The 27,655-nt window shown below is 43.3% G+C and overlaps 1 protein-coding gene across 2 annotated transcripts in view; it reads right to left on the reverse strand.

Annotated features, from left to right (window-relative positions):
* ZMAT4 (zinc finger matrin-type 4) overlaps positions 1 to 27,655 on the reverse strand; it is a 441,058-nt gene that overhangs the window by 208,229 nt on the left and 205,174 nt on the right. For both annotated transcript variants that reach the window (XM_030201810.1, XM_030201809.1), the window contains exon 5: positions 7,803 to 7,892. In XM_030201810.1, coding sequence (XP_030057670.1) covers positions 7,803 to 7,892 — 90 coding nt within the window. The remainder of the gene's footprint in view (positions 1 to 7,802; positions 7,893 to 27,655) is intronic.

The raw sequence follows: 27,655 nt of genomic DNA on the forward strand, positions 1-27,655 counted from the left end.
ACTAATTTTTCCTTCCATTACATCCCAAGGATCAGTCCAGACAAATGGGATGTACAAAAGCAATCCTTAAGAGTGGAGGGACTGTGATATCCCTGCAGTGATAACCATGGCCCTGAAGGAAGCATCTGCTTGAGCAGACACATCCAAATGGTAATGCTTAACAAAGGAATGAGAAAGACCACCTTATTGCTGACAGATCTCTGCCAATGAAACTGCCCTAGATTCTGCCAAAGAAGTCGCCAAAGACCTGGTAGAATGAGCCTCAATGTACAGATCTACCCCTCATGCAAGTCTAAGAAAAATCCTCCTTAACCCATCAAGCCACTGTTACTTTGCAGTCGGCAAACCCTTCCGGGGTCCGGCAAAGAGGACACAAAAAAAAGATAATCAGACCACCTGAAATCATTGGTAGCGGTAAGTTAGTGCATAAGGACATGCTGTTCACATTCAACAGTGACAGGGAAGCGTATTCTGCAGAATAGACCTCCCTGGAAAAAGAAGGACAGTTTCATTGATATGAAAAGGAGATACAATCTTCAGCAAAAAGGATGAAATTGTCCATATGTAATCTCCCAAGTCAGAAAAGTGGAGAAAGGGATCCCTGCAAGAGAGAGCTTGAAGCTCAAACTCTCCATGCCGATGAAATGGAAGCTAGAAATACTGCCTTTAAAGATATTTGATAGTTGCCAAACGAATGGGCTCAAAGGGGGCAGAATGAAGAGCCTTAAGAACCACTTGAAGACTCCACTGAGGTCAAATATTGCGGAGAGAGGGACACAGATGAGCGACTCCCTTGAGGAATCACACTATATCAGGGTGAGCAGCCAATGAGGCATTCTGTATCTTGCCTCTATGACATGCCAATGCTGCCACCTGCACCTTGAATGAATTGAGAGCCAAACATTCTTTGAATCCCTCCTGAAGGAAGGATAAAAAATTTGAGAGAAGGAAACACCATTTTGTCCAGACCAGCTCTCAAAAGTTCTCCACTCTCTAGCATAAGAAGTAGTAGTGGACAGTTTTTGGGTTTATAGCAAGGTAGTAATAACATCATCCCAATAACCCTTATTCCTCACTCACGTCCTCTCAAAAGCCAGGCCCGTAAGACCAAAGCAGGAGGGATTCTCCGTAAGTACTGGACCTTGGTGCAATAAGCCTGTCTGTGGAGGAAGAGTCAACAGAGAAACAATTTGAAAATGGATGAGGTCTGGGCCAGTCCAAAGCTACAAGAACGGCCTTCCCAAGATGATGCACAATCCTGCGCAATGTCCTTCCTATGAGAGGCCATGGAGGAAACACAAAGGAGGATATCCAACGGCCAAGGCTGTACCAATGCATCCATTCCTAGAGAGTCTCTCCCTGAAGCGGCTGTAGAATCTGTGTACTTGCGCACTGAGTCTGGATGCCATGTGATCCAGAACTGGAAGGCCCCACTGTATGGAAATGAGGTGAAATGCAGTCTGATAGTTGCCATTTCCCCAGGTCCAGAGACACTCTGCTGATGAAATCTGCTTGCGAGTTGTTACGTCTGTGCTTACCTCGCCCTCTGGTGGCCAGAACCGGTGGCTGCTGTGGACCGTCACCAGTTCCAGATTTCAGCCCAGTCCGGTCTGGATCTTCCAGGCTACCAGGTTTGCTTGTGCTGTTTGAGCCTGCACAGCATCCGTAGCTGCCTGGTGATTGCAGCAGCTGAGTTCCAACTGCTTCTGTGCTTATCAGCCATCTTGGAACATTTCTGCTTTGCCTTTGCATCGAGTCTAAGGCCCTGGTATGTTGGTGTGTGTTGCACTTCAGCCTAGTTTGATTCCTGTTCTAGTTCCTTGCCTGATTCTGTTTAGTTTATGTGTAGCTTAGCTTGTACTGTCCTAGTCTTGACTCTTGTTTGTATTTACTGTGTCTGGTTCTGGGTTCTCTGTGTTTCTTGTTTAGTGGCTGCCTGGCAGCTTTCAGTCTGTCTTTTGTTTTTCAGTGTTTTGTTCCCTGCTGCAGTGGCTGTTTTCAGCTTTCAGTCTGGTCTTTTGGCTTCTCATTCCCTGCCTGCTGTCTCTGTATATTCCTCTCCCCTCTGACCCTCAGTCCTGGTTCAGCCTAGTGGGGTATCCAGTCCTGTCTTGCCCAGTAAGCCCTGCTGGCCACCTGCAGCCAGAAGCTCAACTTTTGGTGAAAAGTGGCCAAGTGAGGTGAAGTTTAAGGGTGCCTGCTCTGCTTAAGTCCTGCCTGTTTGCCTCTGCTGCAACTCCAGTCCGGAGTTACAGTCCTGTTCTGCCTAGTCTCTGGTGTGGGGTGGTTTTGCCTGCCACTGCCGCTCCTCGGCAGTGGCCCAAGGGCTCACAAACCAGTTTCCAGCTTTGAAAACGTGACACGAGTTCAGTGAACCCGTTATGTGAGATGATGAAATTGGAATATTCAATTCCGCCCACTGAAACAGAAGAGGTGCCTTCTGGGATAGACATATACACTCTCTGTTCCTGGTTGTCTGTTGATATAAGACACACTGTGACATTATCCATGAGCATGTCCAGCCTCCCGCGAAGAAGAGGTGCAAAGGCTAGTAGAGCTTTTCAGTCATCTCAAAGTTCCAATCTGTTGATGGACCAGGAAGCCTCCATTCTCGACCAGGCCTGTGCACATAGGAGGTGAGAACACACCAACAAGGAGTCTGTAAGGGCAATCCCACCTCAGTGTGCTCAGGGAGAGACCACCAAGTCAGACTCCGTCTGTCTTGAGGCATCCACAGCACAAGCTTGTTATAAGTCTCCGAGACTGGATACCACCGGCTCAACAGGGACAACAGTAAGGGCCACATGTGGAACATCCAAAGTTGCCACCATAGAACTGAGAACCTGAGCATAATTCCATGGGAAGAGAGAAGCCTGAGAATTTGTTGTTTGAACTTGAGCCGACGATGCTGAGGCAGGAAAACCTTCCTCACCTGGGTATTGAAGCACACTCTCAGAAACTCCAGGGTCTGGGTGGGGATGAGATGATTCTTGCTGTAATTCACCACCCAACAAAGTGCAGAAAGAAGAGACAGAACTGTCTGTGTACTGCGAAAGCTCTCTTGATAAGAAGGCACCTGAATTAGCCAATCATCCAGGTAAAGATGTACCTGGATCTCCTGCTGGTGAAGAAAGCTGCCACCACCACCATAACTTTTGAAAATGTGCGAGGTGCAGTGGCGAGGCTGAAAGACATGGCCTTGAACTGAAAATGATCTCCCAGGATCCCAAACCAGAGAAATTTCCTTTGAGGAGGCCAAATTGGGATATGAAACTTACCTGGCTGGACCAAGGCTATGATCGAATGAAGAGTCTCCATGCAGAAGTGCAGCACTCTGAGAGACTTATTCACCTCTCCAAGATCCAGAACCAGGTGAAAAGAGTCTTCTTTCTTTGCAAGCTCATTGCTTACAGCATGCCACGTTATTTCTACCATGAGGTTTTCTGCATTGCCCCTCCCCCCATGTTTAAATCAAGACCCTAGGCAAGTCACTTAGCCCTCCATTGCCCCAGGTACAATACTGCTTAGATTGCGACACCATTAGAGAAGTACTAGTACCTACAGTGGGGGAAATAAGTATTTGATCCCTTGCTGATTTTGTAAGTTTGCCCACTGACAAAGACATGAGCAGCCCATAATTGAAGGGTAGGTTATTGGTAACAGTGAGAGATAGCACATCACAAATTAAATCCGGAAAATCACATTGTGGAAAGTATATGAATTTATTTGCATTCTGCAGAGGGAAATAAGTATTTGATCCCCCACCAACCAGTAAGAGATCTGGCCCCTACAGACCAGGTAGATGCTCCAAATCAACTCGTTACCTGCATGACAGACAGCTGTCGGCAATGGTCACCTGTATGAAAGACACCTGTCCACAGACTCAGTGAATCAGTCAGACTCTAACCTCTACAAAATGGCCAAGAGCAAGGAGCTGTCTAAGGATGTCAGGGACAAGATCATACACCTGCACAAGGCTGGAATGGGCTACAAAACCATCAGTAAGACGCTGGGCGAGAAGGAGACAACTGTTGGTGCCATAGTAAGAAAATGGAAGAAGTACAAAATGACTGTCAATCGACAAAGATCTGGGGCTCCACGCAAAATCTCACCTCGTGGGGTATCCTTGATCATGAGGAAGGTTAGAAATCAGCCTACAACTACAAGGGGGGAACTTGTCAATGATCTCAAGGCAGCTGGGACCACTGTCACCACGAAAACCATTGGTAACACATTACGACATAACGGATTGCAATCCTGCAGTGCCCGCAAGGTCCCCCTGCTCCGGAAGGCACATGTGACGGCCCGTCTGAAGTTTGCCAGTGAACACCTGGATGATGCCGAGAGTGATTGGGAGAAGGTGCTGTGGTCAGATGAGACAAAAATTGAGCTCTTTGGCATGAACTCAACTCGCCGTGTTTGGAGGAAGAGAAATGCTGCCTATGACCCAAAGAACACCGTCCCCACTGTCAAGCATGGAGGTGGAAATGTTATGTTTTGGGGGTGTTTCTCTGCTAAGGGCACAGGACTACTTCACCGCATCAATGGGAGAATGGATGGGGCCATGTACCGTACAATTCTGAGTGACAACCTCCTTCCCTCCGCCAGGGCCTTAAAAATGGGTCGTGGCTGGGTCTTCCAGCACGACAATGACCCAAAACATACAGCCAAGGCAACAAAGGAGTGGCTCAGGAAGAAGCACATTAGGGTCATGGAGTGGCCTAGCCAGTCACCAGACCTTAATCCCATTGAAAACTTATGGAGGGAGCTGAAGCTGCGAGTTGCCAAGCGACAGCCCAGAACTCTTAATGATTTAGAGATGATCTGCAAAGAGGAGTGGACCAAAATTCCTCCTGACATGTGTGCAAACCTCATCATCAACTACAGAAGACGTCTGACCACTGTGCTTGCCAACAAGGGTTTTGCCACCAAGTATTAGGTCTTGTTTGCCAGAGGGATTAAATACTTATTTCCCTCTGCAGAATGCAAATAAATTCATATACTTTCCACAATGTGATTTTCCGGATTTAATTTGTGATGTGCTATCTCTCACTGTTACCAATAACCTACCCTTCAATTATGGGCTGCTCATGTCTTTGTCAGTGGGCAAACTTACAAAATCAGCAAGGGATCAAATACTTATTTCCCCCACTGTATATATGAAGACCTAAGTGGTATATCAAATGCACTAAATAAATAGCTGGAATATTGACACATATTTGTCATTTATGGCCATTCTTGAGGGTCGATTCTCAAAGGTTTGCAGTAGAGTCCGCATTGTACTGCAAACTTAGCGCCAAAAAAAAAGAAGCCGCAGCATGCTCAAACTAATGAGTATTCTAATCACTGCCATGTTAAAACTGTTGCAGTAATCTGTAGCTTAGTACTAAGGTCAACTTTCCTATCAGTGCCTGAGCTAATCATGCCTCAAGCACTGACTGGAAAGTTGACATTTAAAACACACACACACACACACACACACACACATGGCCGGTCTTTCCCCCCTCCCAGTATTAAATTTAAAAAAATATTCCCAGATGGTCTAATGGCCCCTAGGCCTCCCACTCACATACACATAGAAGTGTCCGCGGTAGTGGTCTCCCTCCCCCCACCTTGTCCCATAAAAAAACTCCCTGGTAGTGTAGTGTACCCCCTCCAGTCCGATAATAAAAATTCCCCGATTGTCTAGTGTCCCCCCTCCCAAATCCATACCTGACAGAGTCAGGAGCAATGCCCACTGACTCCTGCCTCTGGGTGCCATCATCTTCAAAACAGTGACGCTCCGCCCTGCATGGTGCATCCTAGGATGAATGGGTGGGACCTATCTATCATAAAGGAAGAAACCGACAGCACTGAAATGCATTATCTACTGCCGAACCCATTTTATTCCAATGGGCCTTGTAGTAAATAATGTGTGTTAATGGCATAAGCACATGCTATTTGTAAATGAACCCCTAGTGACTGAGGCCTTGCTATGTTATACAGCCTCCTAGTGGTGGAAAAGCACAAAAATACTTGCTGCAATGGTACAGGTTTAAAATGGAAATGCATCCTTTGTAAATCTGTTGACCGTGACATCTAATGGTTACATATATTATCACACTTGTTTTCATTTTATTCTTTCCAGATCAACAGATTGATTGTCAACTGTTTCATTCAATCAGCCCTTCCAGGTCAGAAACACACAGAGGGGTTAGAAAGAATTTCATTAGCCATGCTCTGAATGCTATCCCCACTTGTTTATATCTCTAATACAAATACAGAAAGGCTAAACTGAGACTGTCAGAAGCCCTAGTCATGGTTGGCCTGATTTTTAAAAGCAGAAAAGTGCCACAGACCAGGGCCAGGTTCAGTGGCGTTCCTAGCCTGGATGACACCCGGGGCAGATTGCCGATGCGCCCCCCCCCCCCCCCCGGGGCAGCGCCCCCCCCCCCTGTGAAATGACACCCCCTCTGGGTGCACGCCACGGCGCGCGCCTGTCGGCTCCGAATTCGCTAACTTCGCACTTTGGCTGCAGCTCCCTCTGCCCCGGAACCTGTTCCGGGGCAGAGGGAGCTGCAGCGAATGAGCGAAGTTAGCGAACTCAGAGCCGACAGGCGCGCGCCGCGGCAACCCCCCAGCAGCGTGCACCCGGGGCGGACCGCCCCCACCGCCACCCCCTTGGTGCGCCACTGGCCAGGTTAATGATATTCAGCAGCATTATCCAAATAATGCCACTGAAAATCGTTACAGGCTAACCCTGCGTGATCCAAATAGCATCAGGGCAGTCCAGAGGTAGGACATGGGTGGAGTTTTGAAAATATCTGGCTAGCAGTGATAGTCAACATCGCTATCTGGATAACTGCTGAATATCTCAGCTATTTAGATAACAGTGGTGGTCAGCAGAACACTAGATATTCAGGGGCCATTTTACTAAGGGCTTTGCTAGTGTAGGCACGTGTTTTGGGCACACACAGATCAATTTTTCAGCACACCTGTAAAAAAGGCCTTTTTTCACATTTTTGCCGAAAATGGACATGTGACAAAATAAAAATTGGGGCGCGTCCATTTTGGGTCTTAGACCTTAGCGCCACTCATTGACTTAGTGATAAGGTCTCACGCGGTAATCATCTACGTACATAGAACGATGATTACCGCCCGGTTTCTGCCGCTCACCTGAAAATACTTATTTTACAGCGTGCATAGCGAACGTGCGTCAAAAATGAAATTACCACCACAAGGGCCACGCACGGTAGCCGGGTGGTGCGGTAACTCCAAATTGACGCGCGTTGGGTGTGCATAGGCACCTATGCTGCTTAGTAAAAGGGCCCCTCAGTGTTGAAATCCGAATAGTGGCTGATGCTGAGTTTTCAGGTATATGATTTACTGCAACTAACGTTTGAAAGAAACAAAAATGCTGAGATAAATATTGAGGAGTTTGTTTTTTTGAATGCTTGTCTGTACAAAATTTTGCATGCCCATAAAGTTTGGAAATAAATCAAGTGAGATAACTTAATCACAAACACAAATAACAAAGCTAGGAAAGACAATACTTATGCATAAAGCTACACTTATAGTACGGTATTACTTCCTGGAAAAAAAAAAGGTACAAACGCGAACAGCCACCAGTGGATAACAGCACTGAAAATAGGACTTCTTGCAAGGGATTTAAATGATCTCAAACCGTATCTGTTCACTTTTCATGTTGTCAGAGCCCTCAAAGAACTCAATTGATTCTATGTGAAAATATATAATGTCAATACTCTGGGGAAAGGGAAGAGAGGCAAGGACTGTTTTTAAAATAGTCATGTTTATTTACTCACATTTTCAGATCGGAGTTTTTTGGCCGGACAGCCTCCATCGAGCGGATGTAGCATATAATAAAGTCGAACTTTACTGGCATGTTTCCGACTCTGCAAAAAAAAAAAAAAAAGCACATATTTCAGAGCTTTCAGGTAGGTTATTTGATACAGGCACATAGGTGCTCTCCCTCCTTTGGCTCCTTGTTGTAAAATCACCCCCTATATAGGCCTTAGTCACAAAGACCTCCCTCTCATTCTGTCTCTTTGGGAAAAGATCTTGAAGATTGAAGTCCTAAACAACAAGAACATCATGACTGGTGGCAGTGAAGGGGACGCAGGGGTTGCATTTAAAGTCTGACATCTTTAATTAAAATTGTCATTGTAGCTCTCCTCATCACATTCTGTAGCAAAAAGCATATGACATTTCTGCTCAGATTCTGAGCAGAGAATCCTCCTCCTACCCCCAACATCCCAATGGTCAGGAAAGAAATGATTTGATATGACAGGTTAATATTTCATCCAAGAGACTTGAAGTCTTCCACAGCTTTAGCAATAAAACTTTCTGATCGAACACACATTAAAAAAAGAATCAGCCAGGGCTGTCTGCCAAGGAATCATTTCAAGAGCCCTCCTGCACAGCAGTTTGAGCTTTCCACTGTAATTGGTGGCACTTAACAGGCAAGTCGTTTTACTGTTTCGGGTGGGAAACTTCAGTATGCTCCTTGGAGCTCACGGCACAAATAAAAACAAAGCCTTCAGATGCATCTTAAAATAAACTCCTTCTGTCTGGCTAGAGAATAGGTTTCCTGAACAGAACACAAAATCCAGTGCCACTGCAACGCTCATTGAAATAAATGAATTGACTTACAATTGCATTCACTCTGCAACTCCTCAGTACCTCTCCCCACTCCTATCTCACCCTACACTCCTCCCCAGGAACTCAGTTCATCAGGTAAATCTCTTTTCTGTAACTTTCTCCTCCACTGTCAACTCCAGACTCCATTCCTTTCATCTTGTTGCACCACACGCCTGGAATAGACTTCCTGAATCAGTAGGTCAAGCTCCAGCTCTGGCTGTCTTCAAAACTAGGCTAAAATCCCACCTTTTTTGAGGCTGCTTTTAACTCATAACTCCTATTCAACTTGTTCAGTACCCATGTCTTATCATTCCCATCTTAAGTAATTCTCTTACTCCTTATTTGTCCTGTTTGTCCATCTTACATAGTAACATAGTAGATGACGGCAGAAAAAGACCTGCACGGTCCATCCAGTCTGCCCAACAAGATAACTCATATGTGCTACTTTTTGTGTATACCTTACCTTGATTTGTATCTGTCTTTTTCAGGGCACAGACCGTATAAGTCTGTCTAGCACTAGCCCCACCTCCCAACCACTAGCCCCTTGATAGAAATGATAAATGAATTTGCAGAGCTATTGTTAGCAGTGGCATACAGAGGGCGGGGCGGTGGGGGCAGTCCGCCCTGGGAGCACGCTGCTGAGGGGAGAAGAGCAGCCGCGCGCCTGTTGGCTCCGCTGGTTCCTTTCTCCCTCTGCCCCGGAACAGGTTACTTCCAGTTCCGGGGCAGAGGGAGCAGGGAACCAGCGGAGCCGCGGCCGCTTCCAGCAGCTCAGAATGCACCTTGAATAGATTGTAAGCTCTGTAGAGCAGGGACTGTCTCTAACATGTTCAGAGTACATACGACTAGTAGCGCTATAGAAATTATAAGTAGTAGCAGTAAAGGAATCCCTATCATTTTCTTGCAGAAGATTGGTACTGTGGCTGATAACATCTACTGGTCCCAGAAAACACAACTTTAATAAGCAACAACACTGGAGGGGTGAAAGTACGCTTTAGAACGTAAGCCGGGCAGCGCTTTAGAAATGTTAAGTAGTAGTCGTAGTAGTTTCATCCAGAATGGCTGCCTCAGGAGCAAATGATACCAGAGCAGTTTTAGAAGTGGCTTGCACTAGATCTGACAATTATGTCTCTCTCCATCCGTTCTGAGGTAGCCCATTCTGGGTGAAATTTGGCCAGGTTGGGCGCAGTTTTCATCCCTCTAGTGTTGTTGCTTATTAAACTTGTGATCTAATTACCTTGGACTGCTTCGATCTGTTTTTGGTCTGCTCACCATCCTGCTGATAAAATGAACTGGACATTCAATTCATCTGGATCATCAAAGTTTTTAAACAGTCAAGGAGAATCCTTTAAGGCACAAATCATTTTAAATGCAAGGGTGAAAACATCAAGCATAAACGTTTTCTTAAAATACATTAACAAATTGAAAAGTGCACAGTTACAGCATGACGGTAGCATATTTCTCCTTTCATTATTCACAGCCTTAAGCATGTGCGTCTAGAGGAATCAGGATGGAGAGATATAGTAAAATGTGGCTTTTATAGAGAGGCTGGGGCTACAGGTTTGGGTGAGTAATGTAAGATATGTGTGTGTGTGTGTGTGCTACGGTTTGTGTATTTGTCTTGATAAACAAAGCGTGAGTGCATATGCATATCTCACGTTGACTAAATGTTTATTATTGATATGATCATCATACATTTTTACTATAGAATTACAAAAACAATATACAATGTTGTCAATATGAAAATAAAAACAATCAAGAAATACAAAGGGGGTAAATATGAAAAGAGAAAAAAGTATTGAAGTAATAATCACAATGTATGTATACAATATCTGACAGACTTCCATGGGTGGTGGTGGGGGGGATAGGGATGTAGAATGTTTTATGAACATCTGGGGTAGCTGTGTGTGGAGGGAAGGGTGTGACTGTATGGTAGTGTGTATCACGTAGTGTGTTTCTAGCTGCACATCTATAGGCATTCCCTCCCCCTTACACTCTTCTCTGCTCCCACACCCACTCCCCCAATCTCTCACCCACTTCAACTGTCTTCCTTCCCATCCCCCTCATACATACCCTCCTGTTGCACTTTATCCTTCTACCTTTGAACTAATTCATACATCCCTCCGTTCTCTCCTTGTAACTTATTAGACCAAGTCTCTCTTATGTCACAATCCAGCAGGATCCCTAGCTGCAACCTAAAGACAACTTTGCCACAGCCGTGGCTCACTCTCCCCAGCTACCTGGGTTGGATCCTTGGTGGCAACACCAACACAACTTTGCTGTAGATGTGGCGTACTCTTCCTGCTCTTCAGCTATCAGGATTAGAGTCCTGGTGTCATAGAAAACAGCACCACTGCAGGATTAATTTGTTTTTTTGTGCTATGGGAGTTGGGCTGCTTGCCGCATCTACTCTCTCATAATTCGTGGTTCCTCTTCATATGGTGAGGGATGACTCCTCTTAGCCTACTGACTTTTTCCAGCTTCTTGCTATGCATAAATTTGTTTGCCACTTACCCTATGCATTGAAAGAGACAAAACAAAACAGGAAGACACAAGGACCCTCCCCAAAAAGCAATATTGCTTTAGTGAAACACATCAGAAAATTAAGAGATGATAGGATAGCCTAGTGATAATGACGTACACTGCCAAGCAAAGGGACTGGGCTCAGCTCACATCTTCTGCTCCCTGGGACAGCTGAGACTGTGGAACCTACAGAGGTAGCACTTGCAGGCCCTAGGAGTGAGGGAGTTTCAGTCATGACTCAGGTAGCACACTTGCAGGCCCTGGGAGTGATACAAATATTAAAAGAACGGTGCCTCTGTTGGCAGCCTCTCTGTCCCTTGTAATGGTTCCTCTTTGTTTGTTTGAGTTTCCCTTTCCTCAGTGTTAACCCTTTATGTGCAGAGCTTGGTATTTGCTTCCTGTTAGTGCTGCTGCTGTTAGGCAGCCTCTCTGTCTGTTGTGATCGGTCCTGGTTGGTTGTTTGTTTAAGTTTCCCTTTCTTCAGTGTTTACCCTTTATGTGCAGAGCTTGGTATTGCCTTCTGTAAGCCCTGGCTCTGCTAGGCAGCCTTGCTCTGGTGTATGCCTTATCCCTTTCGGTACTCTTGTGTACCTGCTCCTTCCCTGTCTTTATTTGACAGCAGCCTTTTCCTTCAGCCTGTTTTTCCCTGTTCAGCCATTCCTGTGGAGCTTCGCTCTTGTAGTGTCCATGTCCCATTCTGTCCTCAGCTTTCCCTTTTTTTCCTGTGGGCTTTGCCTCTCCTACCTGTGTTTCTGTGTAGCCTTTGTTTGCATCCTCTCCCTCTAGTCGTAGTCTGTACCTGCCAGCTTTTTGTCTGTCGCCCTTCCCTTGTGTCACTAGCTAGTGCTGTGTGCATTGCATGAGCTCCAGTCCCTTTTGGGACCTCTTGTTGTTCTGTTTCCCTTCCCTAGTGTATGACTTAGTTCCTGTTCGGCCGTGAGGCCCTACGTTTAGACTCTGTACGAGTGGGTTCCAGTTCGGCCCTGAGGCCCACCTGAGTGGTCCATCTCCCTTTTCTGCTGGTGCTAGTTGATTGTCCTGAGTACGCGGGGCTTTGTGGCTGTGGTATTGCTTAGCGCCTGTTTGGTCTACCCTAGGCCTTGGCCAAAATCCTTCCTAAGCCTCGGCCTAGGCACAAGGGCTCACAAACAGATTAACAGTAAGCTACACCAGTGAAGCTTATTTCTTTAAGCCTGGAAAGCAGCATTGCTTGATCTACAAAGTCAAATGCAGAGATCAAGGTCAAGTGAAACTACCAGCACTATCCTACTTCCTTATACAAATGTTGTAAATCTTGTCCTATAGGTCCATCTATGAAGATAGTTTTGATACTATGATTGGGGCAGAAATCTGATTGACATGAGTGCTACACATTAGAACTTTCTGCATGACGTGAAAGCTAACTGAAAAGCACACTCTCAAATTGGATACTGGTTTATAGCTTGTGAAGGATGAGGGGATCTAAAGACTGCTTCTTATGGATAAAACATACCAGAGCATGCTTCCAAAGAGCTGGAAAGTTAACACAGAAGCAACAAAAAGGGAGGAGACCAAGGGAAGGAACATTAATCCAGCTTGAAGGGGACCAGATCAAGTGTGATGATCACCATTGTCCACGACTTATTTAGCACCACACGTTGTCCAGACAATGGTGCTGAATATATGTAATAGATTTAAACACCTTTTCCAGCATTTATAAAAACTGCTGACTGCTGCAATTAAATATTGACCTATCCATATTTTAAGAGTTTTCTTCTTAAAATGTATAACCAGGTCCCCTGCTATTAAAATAATTTTGGGGCAGTTGTGATACAGCAGAATTTCTCTAATGCATCTTTGCTTATAAAACAGCCTTTGCTGGAACTTGGTACCTATTGTAAGTTAAAGCATTTCATGTAGATAAAACAATTCTGATAATGGTCTCTGCAAAGGTGATTTTCATTAACAATGCAACAGCTTGATTACACACTTGACTAACACCCTAAATTAAGTGTATCTAGTCTGCATTCACTTTAAAAATTAATGAGACAGCTAATATAGGTTATACAGGTCTAACTGATTACATATTTAAGGAGAATTAACTACAGTGTGGATGGCAGATATTTCTTACATGGTTTTAAACTTCAAAGAAATATACTTTACTTAATGAACTGGGATTTAAATGCCACAGAGAAACAGCTTTATTCAATCTTAATTAAACACATATTAAAGTATATTGATGAGTTTGCTTTGCCCTGTTATTGAACATTCATAACAGTTATGCCATCATCCCAACATCGATGTTTGTGCTTAAGAAACAAGCTGCATGGCCTGTATTGCCATCTTGCAGCAAATTTCCACTTAAGAAACAGAGTTGAGATAACATGAAGTTAATGTTCCACATTAGCTGCACATTAAATAATGCAAACTCCATTATTCTCAGTTGGGCCTATTTACTAATTATGGGAACTATTCTATAACCTAGGCACTAACATTTATGCACTCATTACACATGTAAATGTTTAGAATGCATAAATACTAGCATGATGCCTAAGTGCTAGCCTGCAAATACATGCTAGACTTACATTGTGCGTATTTGCAAGGGGGTATGCACAGAGGTGGAGCATAGGCAGGGCACAGGCGGGGCTCCCACATACGCAGGTTAACTTACAGAGGGGCCCTTTTACTAAGGTGTGCCTAAAAGTAGCCTGCTCTGGTGTAGCTGTGTGTTTTGAATGCACGCTGGTCCATTTCTTCAGTGTGCCTAGAAAAAAGGCAATTTTTTTTGTGCCAGAAAATGGATGTGCATCAAAATTAAAACGAGCGAGCGAGCACCAAAAAATGGAGCTACCACCTGGGGCACGTGGTACCACCAATTTGATGCACATTGGATGCGCATAGGTGCCTATGCGCCTTAGTAAAAGGGCCCCAGAATGCTGTAAGTTACCCGCATAGCTGCCACACTTAGGCACTCACACTAACACCAGCTCTATGGCTGGCGTAAGAGATTTACCTAAATGTTAGGTACACTGATTTGCAGTTACTCTATTATTCTGTAAAGTAATATAGGGCTCCTAAAAGTTATAGAATTGGCCTTTACGCACTTACAAGGGAATTCTAGAAACTGCACTTAAAATTGGGTGCATAGTTTTGGGCACTTTCCCAATTTGCACACACAATGAGGAGTAGCCTAGTGGTTAGTGCAGTGGATTTGATCCCAGGGAACTGAGTTCAATTCCCACTGCAGCTCCTTGTGACTCTGGGCAAGTCACTTAACCCTCCATTGCCCCTGGTACAAAATAAGTACCTGAATATATGTAAACCGCTTTGAATGTAGTTGCAAAAACCTCAGAAAGGCGGTATATCAAGTCCCATTTCCCTTTCCCTATTTGAGATTCTACATGTAATGTTGCTACTATTGGAGATTCTAGATGGAATGTTGCTACTATTGAGATTCTGTTGCTACTATCTGAGATTCTACATGGAATGTTAATGTTGCATTCCACTAGCAACATTCCCTGTAGAAGCCTGCCCTTGCAGATCAGCAACGCAGCCGCACAGGCTTCTGTTTCTCTGAGTCTGACGTCCTGCACATACGTGCAGGATGTCAGACTCACAGAAACAGAAGCCTGCGCGACCGCATTACTGATCTGCAAGGGCAGGCTTCTACAGGGAATGCTGCTAGTGGAGGAGTAGCCTAGTGGTTAGTGCTGTGGACTTTGATCCTGGGGAACTGAGTTCAATTCCCACTGCAGCTCCATGTGACTCTGGGCAAGTCACGTAACCCTCCATTGCCCCTGGTACAAAAATAAGTACCTGAATATATGTAAACTGCTTTGAATGTAGTTGCAAAAACCTCAGAAAGGCGGTATATCAAGTCTCATTTCCCCCTTTCCCTTTAAAAAGTTTGGATTTACACACATCTTGCTAAGCGCCATTCTATATAGATGCATGTGCAAACCCTTTAGCACACAACTGAAAAGGAGGAGTGGCCATATGAGGGTATGGGCAGGTCAGGGGCATTCACTAAAGATGCGTGCACTATTATAGAATTCGGAGGGGGGGGGGGGGGGTCTGCGCCTAAATTAGGTGTGGGAATTTATACCAGGGTTCAGTTGATGTAAATCTTCACACCTAAAAGTGCAGATCTTGGCACTACAAGCTATTCTATATAGCGCTCCAAGTTGGGTGCCATTTATAGAATATCACTTGTATGCATTTTTTTCAGCACCCAAATTTGGGTGCCATTTATTGAATTTACATTATGTAATACTAGTTGTGGGGCCCGATACTTGGATTCCTATAGCTACTTGTTGAGAAGGCATACTTCCACTCAGAGTCTAATCTGGCCTAGAAACTACTACGCTCCAGAATCTGGTTTCTGCCTTGCAATTCCATATTCCAGCAGCAACAATCTCCAAAACACATAATTGAGATTGGTTAGGGCTGTGGTTCTGCTCCAGCATGGTGGCATGTTCTCAAATCACTTTTACACCCCAGGAAACTTCCCTCTGATAGTCCATTCCTTAGTTTAGATCTACCCTCAGAATTCTGTTCCAAGTATTAAGTAAGATTTCTCTAATGTGATTCTCAACAGCCCAACTTGTAACAGCGTCCCAAACTACTGACCTCTGATGCAGGCATCTCCCAGCTCAAACATATCGACAAGAACAATTATCCTTTACTAGTTCTTGCAGTTCCCAGCAGGTTCACAATTTCAAATGGTCTACACATAACATACTACCTCCAGGACCTACAGCATGGCTCCTTGGAGCTCAGCCCTACCGTCCACCACTCTGGGCTGTGTTTCTCTCACAGAGAAAGAGACTGTCCACCCTACTAACTTGGGAACACATCTTCACAGAGCAATCACAGGCTCTCCTAAGTTCTAGGCAAACCTTTCAGACTTGTGTAACCCAGGTCAACTCCCAGCGTCCTGGGGCACTGACTAGCTCTCGATGTTGGGCACTGCTGACCTGGGTCATACAACAATTCACATAGCCAGCTTGATCTTTCTCACTCAAGCCTGGGTGCAGGCCAGTGCCGGATAAAAATCTGGAAGTCCGTAGAGCGCTAAGCCAGGCTTTACTGAATTACATTCACTTAATAAACGGTTTCTCTTAGCAGTTTAAAGTATATACAGATCTACAACTCCTCAGCTCCTTGCTCATCCCTTTGGGCTGTATAATCTAAGGCTGTACTTGTAGCATTGGCTGTCAAAAGCTGACTCCTCCAGGATCAGACCTCCCTGCCTGTCACATTCTCCAGAGAAGCAGTGCCATGAGTTGCACCCTCTGGCCTTGATCAAGCTCTTGCCTGTTCCTGCTCCTCAGCCCAGCTCCCCGTCAACCACCCAGAGCACTCCTCTCACTCCAGTTATTGCTGTGGTTGGCAATTTCCGCCTTTATTCAGTCTTAGGATATTTGCCTTTCTGGGAAACTCCCTCCCTCCATGGGTCCTGGCAGGGGTGAAGGCATAAAATCTTGCTGTTTTCTAGGATTCTGGTCAAAAGATTGATAGCAGGGACCACATACAAAGAGAGAACACCAAGTAGCTGAACATGAAATGAAGGCTTATGGTACAGTAACCAGGGCCAGTGAATGGATATTAGGCACCCTAGACAATCCTTCAGATTTGAAAGAACTTCAATTAACTTCCAGGTGCTTTAGCATGATCATCCAAACATCACTCCTCCCAGAATGATGCTGTGAAACATACAACAGGATATCATACATCTACATATTATATGCTGACATAAGAAAATTTTGAAAAAGCCATTGACTAATTGAAAATTGCATGCTACCCCTGTAGGTAAAATTTTGTGACGATAACTGTATGACAATAAGGATTTTTTGCAGTGCTTAGTCTTTTTGTGTCCCTAACCCCATGATCACAGCCAAATAGTATTGTGCGACACCCCCCTCCCTCCCTCCCTCAGAGATGCAGAATAATGATGCACCTATGGAAAGCCCATCCAGGTTAAGATCCCAAATACAGGTTTTGTGGCCCTGTTTGGGGTCCCCACCAGAAGCGGAGCCAGGTTGAAGGCACGGGGGGAGCGAGAGTGGTGTAAGGGTGGACTTCCGCCGGCGCGCATTTTAAATGCAACACGTTCAGTAAAAAAACAGGCGCCGGCGTCAGTCTGTTTGGGGGAGCGGCCACTCCCCTGGCACCCCACCCCCTAGCTATGACACTGGTCCTCACCCACAGTTTGGGAAACTTTGATTTATTGTTTTGCTTGGGCTGTAGCTGCTTTCTGCCTCTGCCTCTTAGAAACTTCCCCCAAGGCAAACATTTAGTTTACCACAAGAACCTGCTTTATTGCCAAATACAGTGTACAGACTAATTTGTGCTTAAAGCATCTTGAAGATATTGGTTTGCTACATCCTGCACTGATTTTCCTCTTAATTTTCCGAGAGGGTGCAAGGAGTACATTGGAAACACTTGCTGTCTAGTTTCAAGATTTTAAAGTGAGGTGTTCAAGGATCTCTTATCCTCTGTTCTTTTTAATTTATACCTTACACCACCAGCACGAATGTTGAAACTATTTGATTTGGAGCTTTAAAATTTGCAGATGATATTCAGTTGGTGATCTTTATAAAGGAGAACCAACTGGAGGTTAGTGAGAATATAAAGGAGAACCAACTGGAGGTTAGTGAGAAATGATGGAATCAATACAATTTGATTCTAAATTCAGAGAAATCGTGAGCTAGGGCATTTTGCTTTTCTTTGGTAGCAACTGCTACTGGAGACCACTAGGAGTCAAGGGTGCTATTTTGAACCTAGTGCACCAATGAACAGGACCACTCCTGCTCTCACTATAGTAGGGACCCTGGTAATTGGTTGTGGGTGGGTAGATGATCTGCTGCCTCTTCTGTGGAGAGGATGACACAGACATCTAGAGGTAGAGGTAGACAAGGGGGGGGGGGGGGAATCGTTGGAGATCATATGGGCCAGAGGTGGGTTGGGTGACTATCAAGGGAATGTGGGTTGTGATGGGGGTGGGATTTGCTGGCCCCATAGTGTGTACCTTTAACAACACTGGAAAAAAAACCCAAATTGCAGGGGTTGAGAATAGCTTCCAGAGATTCTATACAAAAGAGATTTGTTTTTTAAAGAAGTGGCTGTTTTCAGTACAGAGGAAATAGAATAAACAAACCCAGGGCATTTATAGTACATGCAACTTGTAAATGTAGTCAAATAGCAAGGAAATAAATGGGGGATTAAGGCAAATTATTGTCAGTAATATGTAATTTATCTTTAAAATCGAGCATGGTACCGGAAGATTGGAGGGTGGCCAATGTAACGCCGATTTTTTGAAAAAGGTTCCAGAGGAGATCCGGTTATAGACCAGTGAGCCTGATGTCGGCGCTGGGCAAAATGGTGGAGACTATTATAAAGAACATCCAGAGCATATTCAAAAAAGCATGTATTAATTAGACAAAGCCAACACGGATTTAGTGAAGGGAAATCTTGCCTCACCAATCTATTACATTTCTTTGAAGGGGTGAACAAAAATGTGGATAAAGGTGAGCCGGTTGATATTGTTTATCTGGATTTTTAAAAGACATTTGACAAAGTACCTCATGAAAGACTCCAGAAAAAACTGGAAAGTCATAGGATAAGAGGTAGTGTCCTATTGTGGATTAAAAACTGGTTAAAAGATAGAAAACAGAAAGTAGGGTTAAGCAGTAAATATTCTCGATGGAGAAAGGTAGATAGTGGGGTTCCCCAGGGGTCTGTGCTGGGACCGCTGTTTTTAACATATTTATAAATGATCTAGAGACGGTAGTAACTAGTAAGGTAATTAAATTTGCTGACAACACAAAGTTATTCAAAGTTGTTAAATCACATGAGGATTGTGAAAAATTACAAGAGGACCTTACGAGCCTGGGAGACTGGGCATCTAAATAGCAGATGACGTTTAATGTGAGCAAGTGCAAATTGATGCATGTGGGAAAGAGGAACCCAAATTATAGCTATGTAATGCGAGGTTCCACGTTAGAGTCACCGACCAGGAAAGGGATCTAGGCATCGTCTTTGATGATACGTTGAAGCCCTCTGCTCAGTGTGCTGCGGTGGCTAAGAAAGCAAATAGAATGAGGACATTGTAATGCCTTTGAATCGCTCCATGGTGCAACCATACCTCAATTATTGTGTTCAATTCTGGTCGTCGCATCTCAAAAAAGATATAGTGGAATTAGAAAAGGTACAGGGAAGGGCGACAAAAATGATAAAGGGGATGGGACGACTTCCCTATGAAGGAAGGCTGAAGTAGCTAGGGCTCTTCAGCTTGGAGAAAAGGTGGCTGAGGGGAGATATGATAGAGGTCTAAAAAATAATGAGTGGAGTTGAATGGGTAGATGTGAAGCATCTGTTTATGCTTTCCAAAAATACTAGGACTAGGGGGCATGCAATGAAGCTACAAAGTAGTAAATTTAAAACTAATAGGAGAAAATGTTTCTTCACTCAACGTGCAATTAAAACTCTGAAATTCATTGCCAGAGAATGTAGTAAAAGTGGTTAGCTTAGCGGGGTTTTAAAAAGTTTTGGATGGCATCCTAAAGGAAAAGTCCATAGACCATTATTAAAAAGGGCTTGGGGAAAATCCACTGCTTATTTCTAGGATAAGTAGCATAAAATGTATTGTACTTTTTTGGGATCTTGCCAGGTATTTGTGACCTGGATTGGCCACTGTTGGAAACAGGATGCTGGGTTTGATGGACCTTTGGTCTGTCCCAGTATGGCAATACTTATGTACTTCTTTTAATCCCTCTTGTAAAGCCTTGGCCAAATGAAAATATATATTTTTAATTCTATACAAGTCTTTCAGCTGATACTAAGCAATGGAGCAATTTTCCCCAATATATATATATATATATATATATATATATATATATTTCCTGAATTTTGTCTCATCCAAGGCATACTCAAACCATGCTCTCTTGAAATCTGTTCGGTATAAATAACACATAAATAGCAGCTTCCTGAAATCTTAACTTAGACGTGTATGTAATCTACACGTCAATGATGCTATTTATACATGGAAATGCTTCTAATTGTAAAGCACTTTAATGCCAGGTTGTGAAAGGCAGTTAATAAATCAAATCAAAAGCACTGGCTTTATAAATAGTTCAGTCTGTTAGCAGTGCTACAGGCCAATGCACTTGGGTACAATATATGCCATATTTTAGATTGCATGGACAAATCTGCAAAGAAGTGATTCCTTTTAGCAAATTTACACCTGTGTTTACTAAGGTGCGCTATAGGGGCGTTAGCGTTTTTAACATGCGTAAATGGTTTATGCGCATAAAAAGCAAATGCACCCATAGAAATTTATAGGCACATTAGCATTTAATGCGCCTTAACTTTAAAGGCGCTTTAGAAACGCTAACGTACCTTAGTAAACATATCCCTTAGTCCCATAATTCTTTTTTTTTTGTATGTTCCATTTTAATGTAGTCACCTTAAGAAGCAACATAAAAAACTTGGAGGCAACGTTTGATCCGCTGGTGCAGCTTGCTGGGTCTGTAGTCAGTACTCTCAAATTTATGAACCTGCAAGGTCATTTTCAAAAGGAAATCCCCACAAAGGCACATCTACTGTTCCTCCTTCATTTAGCCCCACCCACACATACTTATGCCAACATGCACACAGATCCACATAAGAACTTTTGGAGGTAACATTTAAGGGCATGTTTAGTAACCATGAGTCCAAAAGTTCATTACTTCAGGTCCTTCTCTCTTTCCACTAAGCCCAGAATTCCTCGTTCCCTATTAAGTAAATCTTCCAGGTCACTTAAATTTTCCAGCTTAGAATACTGACTTTGCAGCACAGTGATCACTTCTTCCAATTGCATTACTTCACCAGAAATCTAAGCCAAAATCCAGACCAAAGTATCAGCCTGCGTGTCTGACATTGCTACCTGGATGTCTCAGCGCCATCTGTAACTAAACACGACCAAGACTGAGCTTCTTATCTTTCCCCCTAAGCCAACCTCGCCTCTTCCCCCATTCTCTATTACTGTGGATAACACTATCATCCTTCCTGTCTCATCAGGTTGTAACCTTGGGGTCATCTTGGACTTTTCCCTCTCCTTCTCTGCACATATTCAGCAGACTGCTAAAACCTGTCATTTCTTTCTCTATAATATCACCAAAATTCACCCTTTCCTTTCTGAGCACACTACCAGAACCCTCATCCACACTCTTACCACCGCTCGCTTAGACTATTGCAACTTGCTTCGCACAGGTCTCCCACTTAGCCATCTCTCTCCTCTTCAATCTGTTCAAAATTCTTCTGCACGACTAATATTTCGCCAGTGTCGTTATGCTCATATTAGCCCTCTCCTCAAGTCACTTCACTGGCTTCCTATCCATTTCCGCATACAGTTCAAACTCCTCTTATTGACCTATAAGTGCATTCACTCTGCAGCTCCTCAATACCTCTCCACTCTCATCTCTCCCCACATTCCTCCCCGGGAACTCCATTCACAGGGTAAATCTCTCTTATCTGCACCCTTCTCCTCCATCGCTAACTCCAGACTCTGTTCCTTTTATCTTGCTGCACCATATGCCTGGAATAGACTTCCTGAGCTGGTACGTCAAACTCAATCTCTGGCCGTCTTCAAATCTAAGCTAAAAGTCCACCTTTTTGATGCTGCTTTTAAACTCCTAACCCTTATTCACTTGTTCAGAACCCTTATTTTTTATCATCCTCACTTTAATTCTCTTATCTCGTTTGTCCTAATTAGATTGTAAGCTCTGTTGAGCAGGGACTGTCTCTTCATGTTCAAGTGTACAGCGCTGCGTATGTCTAGTAGCACTATAGAAATGATAAGTAGTAGTAGTAGTTGTTGCAGCACAGTGATCACGTCTTTCAGTTGCATTACTTGTTGCTCCAGCTGCTCAACGTGCACCTGAAAAGCTGCCATAGAGGTTGATAATCTAGCAACTTCTGTTAGATCACATACCGTACTTTGTGTGTGTGTTTGTTTGTATTGAGAAGTAACTAAATCCTCTAATGATCAGAGCTCTTCCATTGTGTTTGAAAGCATTGGGTCCACTCTTACGTGAACTCCATTCTCCGGCGATGGCGAGTATTGTTTGGACCATTTTATGCCCAAGCTGATTAGGAAGGAGGACTCTGTTTTGTGTTTTTTAGTGCCTGGCAGCTTGATCTGAAAGTAGTCCGTTACCAAGAAAATCCCTGATGTAAAAAGGCTGGATTAAGCCATGATGTTTGTGAGATTAAGGAAGGCGCATTCTGTGTATGTGGCCATCTTTTTCAGCAGCTCTCTGGTGTCCAAGGGCATTTTCATGTCTATATGAAAGCATCTAAAATGGCACTTACAAAATAACCTCTGCTTAAAAGTAGGTAATGGCTAGAACATGTACATATTTATATGAACCGGGTGTCAGTATGTTCATGTCGCAGATCAGATGTGCAGAGGTATTTTGTACTGTCTGTAGCTTTTTTGAAGATTTATTCCCTGCATCCTGCATATACTGGATTACAGTAGTCTACCTGGGCATTTACGCACAAATTTAGGTACGGGATCTGCTCCTAAAATTTACATGCGATCTCAAAAAGGGGGTGTGGAAATGGGAGGGTTATGGGTGTAACGGGGACATTTCTAAAATTAACATGTGTTGTTATAGAATAACGGGATACACGCTTAATGTAGGCACGTACACAACACCACGTTTCACTTGGTGCAAATGGTCACGCCTAAAGTTAGGCACGAGTCCTGTACATAGGCACGGTTTATAGAATAGCGCTTAATTTTAAGCGCAGCATATAGAATAGTGTTTTTTTCAGCACTGATGTTTTTGCACCATATACAGAATCTAGCCCTGAAAGTATACGATTGTACAATTGTATGAGCAATACTTGTTTGATAACTCCCTGAGCAAGACTTATGTAGGTGTAATGCAGCGCTGTGCTGGAGAATATTTATCGGAGAGTATTTATCATCATTATAGAAGCATTTTACTTGCTTCATATTTGGAAGCATTTGCCTTGTTCCATATTGAAGATAAGTTTGCTTTTTATCGCAATCCATTTTTGATTCTTTTTTTATATGATTTACATGTGTATGACCATGAACATTTTTTTCCCACATGCCATGATTATAGTGCTGCAGCTGAGCAAAAGCAGCTGTTTTAAGTACGTGGTTTTATTCTTTCATTTTGAATGGAGTTTTGAGCTGTGAGCAATTTAAAAAAAAAAACCCACACAAAACCTTCCTGGTGACTCTTTCACCTTTTTAACATTGATCACATTCTGTAAAGAAATTTGATTTTTGTTTTATTTTAGAGTTATCATTGTGATTCTGCTGTACTGATTTCTCCTCTGTCACTACTGTGTAATGCTGACTCACAAGGTACATTAGAAGTAATGTTCCTTGTTAAATGTGGACAACACCAGGATAATAATGCCATTCTTTTAGCTCCCATATAACATCAGCAGAGAACATCCCAAGAGGCTCACAAAGACCAAAAGCTTTTTTTTTTTTTTTTTAATTACCATGTCCTTGCTAGTATTCACAATGATGGGCTATTTACTTGGCATGTGCACAGAAAACATTTTCAGTTTGTGGTTGGGTCATTTTTGTATTCTTCCCTCAATTTTTGGCCTTTTCTGTTTGTTTCATACATTTGTCTTTAAAAAAAATTTTTTAAACATGATTTTCACACATATAGGGTTCTTTTTATAAAGTGGTGCTACTGATTAGCATGCGCTGAATATGAAGAAGTGCATGAGAACTGAATAGGCTTCTTTGCATTCAGCATGCCGCTAACTGGTAGTGCTGCTTTGTAAAAGGAGCCCATAATTCTGGGTTAATGCATCTTAAATCAACTTAATGTGCACACGATATTTTTTTTTACAATGCACTAACAAATTAAACACATGCTAATGAACGTACATACCTACTACTCATTCCACTACACATCTTAAATTTCAGTTTACTTATGTGAATTTCCTACAGAACTGTACCATTTGCAGACACATACCTGCTATTGCCGTGATCTGTTTGCCTCTCTTCCCCCGAGCCGCAGAGTGCCCTCCTGGCACGTACCTGAAGCCACTCTGGTGGTCTAGAGGAGTCTTTGGGGTAGGAAAGATCCCCAGTCTTTCCTGCCCGCTGCCAGCGCTGACCCTCTGGTTGCCGCATCTCCTTTAAAATGGCTGCCGAGACTTCCAGTGGTGGCCTCGCAAGACTTGCGAGGCCGCCGCTGGAAGTCTCGGTAGCCATTTTTAAAGAGCAATGCGGCAGCGCCGGCAGCGGGCAGGAAAGACTGGGGATCTTTCCTGCCCCAAAGACTCCACTAGACCACCAGGGTAGCTTCAGGTATATGCTGGAAGGGCATTCTGTGGCTTGGGGGAGGAGAGGAAAAGAGTCTGATCGTGGCAATAGCAGGGAGTGCGAAGGAGTGCCATGGAGTCTCTGGAAGCACGAGGTCCTGTGTGACCGCCCCGTTGCCCCTGCCTAAGACCGGCCCTGCCATGGTGGGACACAGTCCACACAATTTGGACTCAATCTGAACAAAAATTGTGACACTCTTCATGTGGCTGATGAAGATTTCCTCCTCTTCAGGCAGCCAGTGCTCTTCCAAATGGCAACCAGCAGCACTTGCCTCAAACTGATGCCAACACCAGCCCCTGTGCACATGCTCAGTTTTCGCCCATGCACAAGCACTGAGCATGTACAGCCTACTGGCAGCGGTGTCAGCTCAAGGCAAGTGCCGCCGGCTGCTGTTTGGAAGAGTACTGGCTAGCTGAGGAGGGGGGAATTTTCAACTGGTGCAGTTGAAATACCAGCTCAGGTATTTAATAGTTGAGGTTTGAGGGAGGAGGAGGGGCAGAGCACAGAGAGCAGAGAAGTATTAGTTCAGGAGGGGCTGAATTCTGCGCCCACCCACCTTGGGCTAAGGCACACCCAAAAGTGGCTGTCTGGCTACACCCCTGGCTGACACTGCAAATAAAGACCATGGTGGACTTTTTCATGGACTCATTGCAACAGGAGACAAACTGCAGAAGTTAATGAAAAAGTTTCAATTACATAGGCAAAGTTTGCCAAAACTGGAAGAAAGAGGAATATAGCCACAGGAAAAGCTGCAAAAATAAACTGATGCAAATTTAAGATCCCTAATTTTAAAGAACAAAGAAAAGAAGTATGTGAATGTTAACATCTTAACATAATTGAAAGCTTCTGTAGATGATGAAATGGAGAGAGAAAGAGGACACCTAGGTAGGAGCATCAGAACAAAGGTGTATGCAGAAAAAGAAGGAGCCTCAGAAGAAAACAGTAGAAGAAAAAAAAAAAAAAGAGGGGGGGGGGAGGGATTTCAAAAGAAGCATCAGAAGAAAAGCTGATAAGAAGGGATCTGGAAAAGGACATCAGGACACAGATCGATGACAAGAAATAAGAAGGAGATATAAAATAGAGTTCAGATACCAATGCAGAGAGGAGACTCAGAGCAACAAGACCGAGAAAGATGAAGGACTAGCTAAAATGTCAGCTGAAGAGGAAAGAGAATGACCAAAGACCAGAGGTAGATAAATTAATGACTGCGCTCTCAACCGGTTTAAAATAGATATACATATGTTGGGTTCCAAAAGAAGGAAAGTTACCCAAGTTGAATTTAATATCTAGAATAAAGATTATGATAAGTAAGATGAATAAGGTCATTACCTGTCTAAAGAACTCATCTATTAGCATCACAAAAATTAATCAAATACAGTACTGTGCAGCAAAAATTATTAGCAAGAAAATTCTACTGATACAAATGCAGTGAGAGAGAAAGAAGAGAAAAGAATTCCACCTTGGAAAAATATATTGTATCATTATTATGAACAGATGTGTCTCTGATAGACAGGTATCTGAGAGAATCAAGATCACAAAGATAATGAGAAAAATCCAAAATCATTCTTCAGAGGAAGACCTTAAATTCAAATGCTCCAGTACTAAATTAAAAGAAGCAGCTGAAGTACGTAAACTGCAGAGATATAATGAAAATAGAAAATAGATCAAAATAAACTCTTTAGAGAGAACCCAAAACAGTTATACAGGGAATCAGGTAGGTGAATTTGTATATAAAATTATTCTGGATTAAAAAAAAAAAATAAAGATTAGCAGTGCTTGGATGGCAACTCCAGTAATTGGGAAGCAAAGCCAGTGCCAGGCAGACTTCTACGGTCTGTGCCTTTATTATGGGTGGACAGATTTGGATGGGCTGGAGTGGGGCTTCGATGACAGCTTCAGTAGTTGAAGAACAAAGACCAGTGCCAGGCAAATTTCTAGTCTATGCCCTGAAAATGGCAAAGACAAATCAAGATCAAGTATGCATATGAAGCATCGCATCATATCTTATGAGTTTATCTTGTTGAACAGACTGGATGGGTCGTACAGGTCTTTATCTGCCATCATTTACTATGTTACATGAGGATGCCATGGAATACAAATCAAGAAGAAAGGCTACCCTGCATATGAGAGAATTTGGAAAAGGCAAACATCCAAGTAATGGAGTGGCATGATGTAATAGAAGAAATAGAAAACAGGTTAAATAAAGCCCGAAACTGGAAGAGCCCTGGCACAGATGGAGTGACATTTTTTGGCCCACACAGTTAACATCAGTCACCTATGACCTGGCAGGTTGCAAAAATCAATTGGTCAGGCAGCCAGACGTAACACCACAATAACACAGGAAGAACATTTCTTCGAAAGGTTATGAACTATTCTTAATATGACAGCTTCAGTAGTTGGAGAATTAGGCTAGTGCCAGGCAAACTTCTATGGTCTGTGCCCTGAAAATGGCAAGGACAAATCGAGATCAAGTATTCATATGTAGTATCACATTATGTCTTATGCTACGAGTTTATCTTGTTGGGCAGACTCGATGGACTGTACAGGTCTTTATCTGCTGTCATCTACTATGTTACTATGTAAGAACAAACTATTCCCCCCATCCCACTTTACCTTCTACTGAAAGAACCTTTTCCCAGGGACTACAGCAAGTTTTTCCAGGACCCTGCAGTGCTTCAAAGGTCCTTCCTTGATCAACACAGGAAGGGGCCCTTTGGAAGGGAGTTATACTTGAAATTCTTTAATCTAAAAACCTTTGTTGGCAATAAGGTTACTTGTTCTCAAAATCTTCTACTTTCCATAGGGATATTGTAGATTGTACAAATAGTACCTTTCTGCTGCTGTAATCTTTGCTATTCATTGTTAGGGGAAAGTGCTTTGAGAGACCCTGATAGGTATGTGTCCCTTTGAAATGTCTTTTGCATGATTTTATATATCTACATGTTTTATTTACTATTGGACATTTTATGCATGAATTAACTCTTATTATTCTATTTGTTTTATTATTTCTTATGATTAGCTTAACTATTTGCAGGTTTGTTGAGTTATGTGCATAATTTTAATTTATTTATTTGGTTTGTGAGATTAAAGTATTGTATGACTTTAACTGTTACATATGTTTTAATTGAACAGTGTAGCACAGTGTAG

The sequence above is a fragment of the Microcaecilia unicolor genome, chromosome 4, assembly GCF_901765095.1.
Source record: "Microcaecilia unicolor chromosome 4, aMicUni1.1, whole genome shotgun sequence".
In the NCBI taxonomy this organism is placed as follows: domain Eukaryota; kingdom Metazoa; phylum Chordata; class Amphibia; order Gymnophiona; family Siphonopidae; genus Microcaecilia; species Microcaecilia unicolor.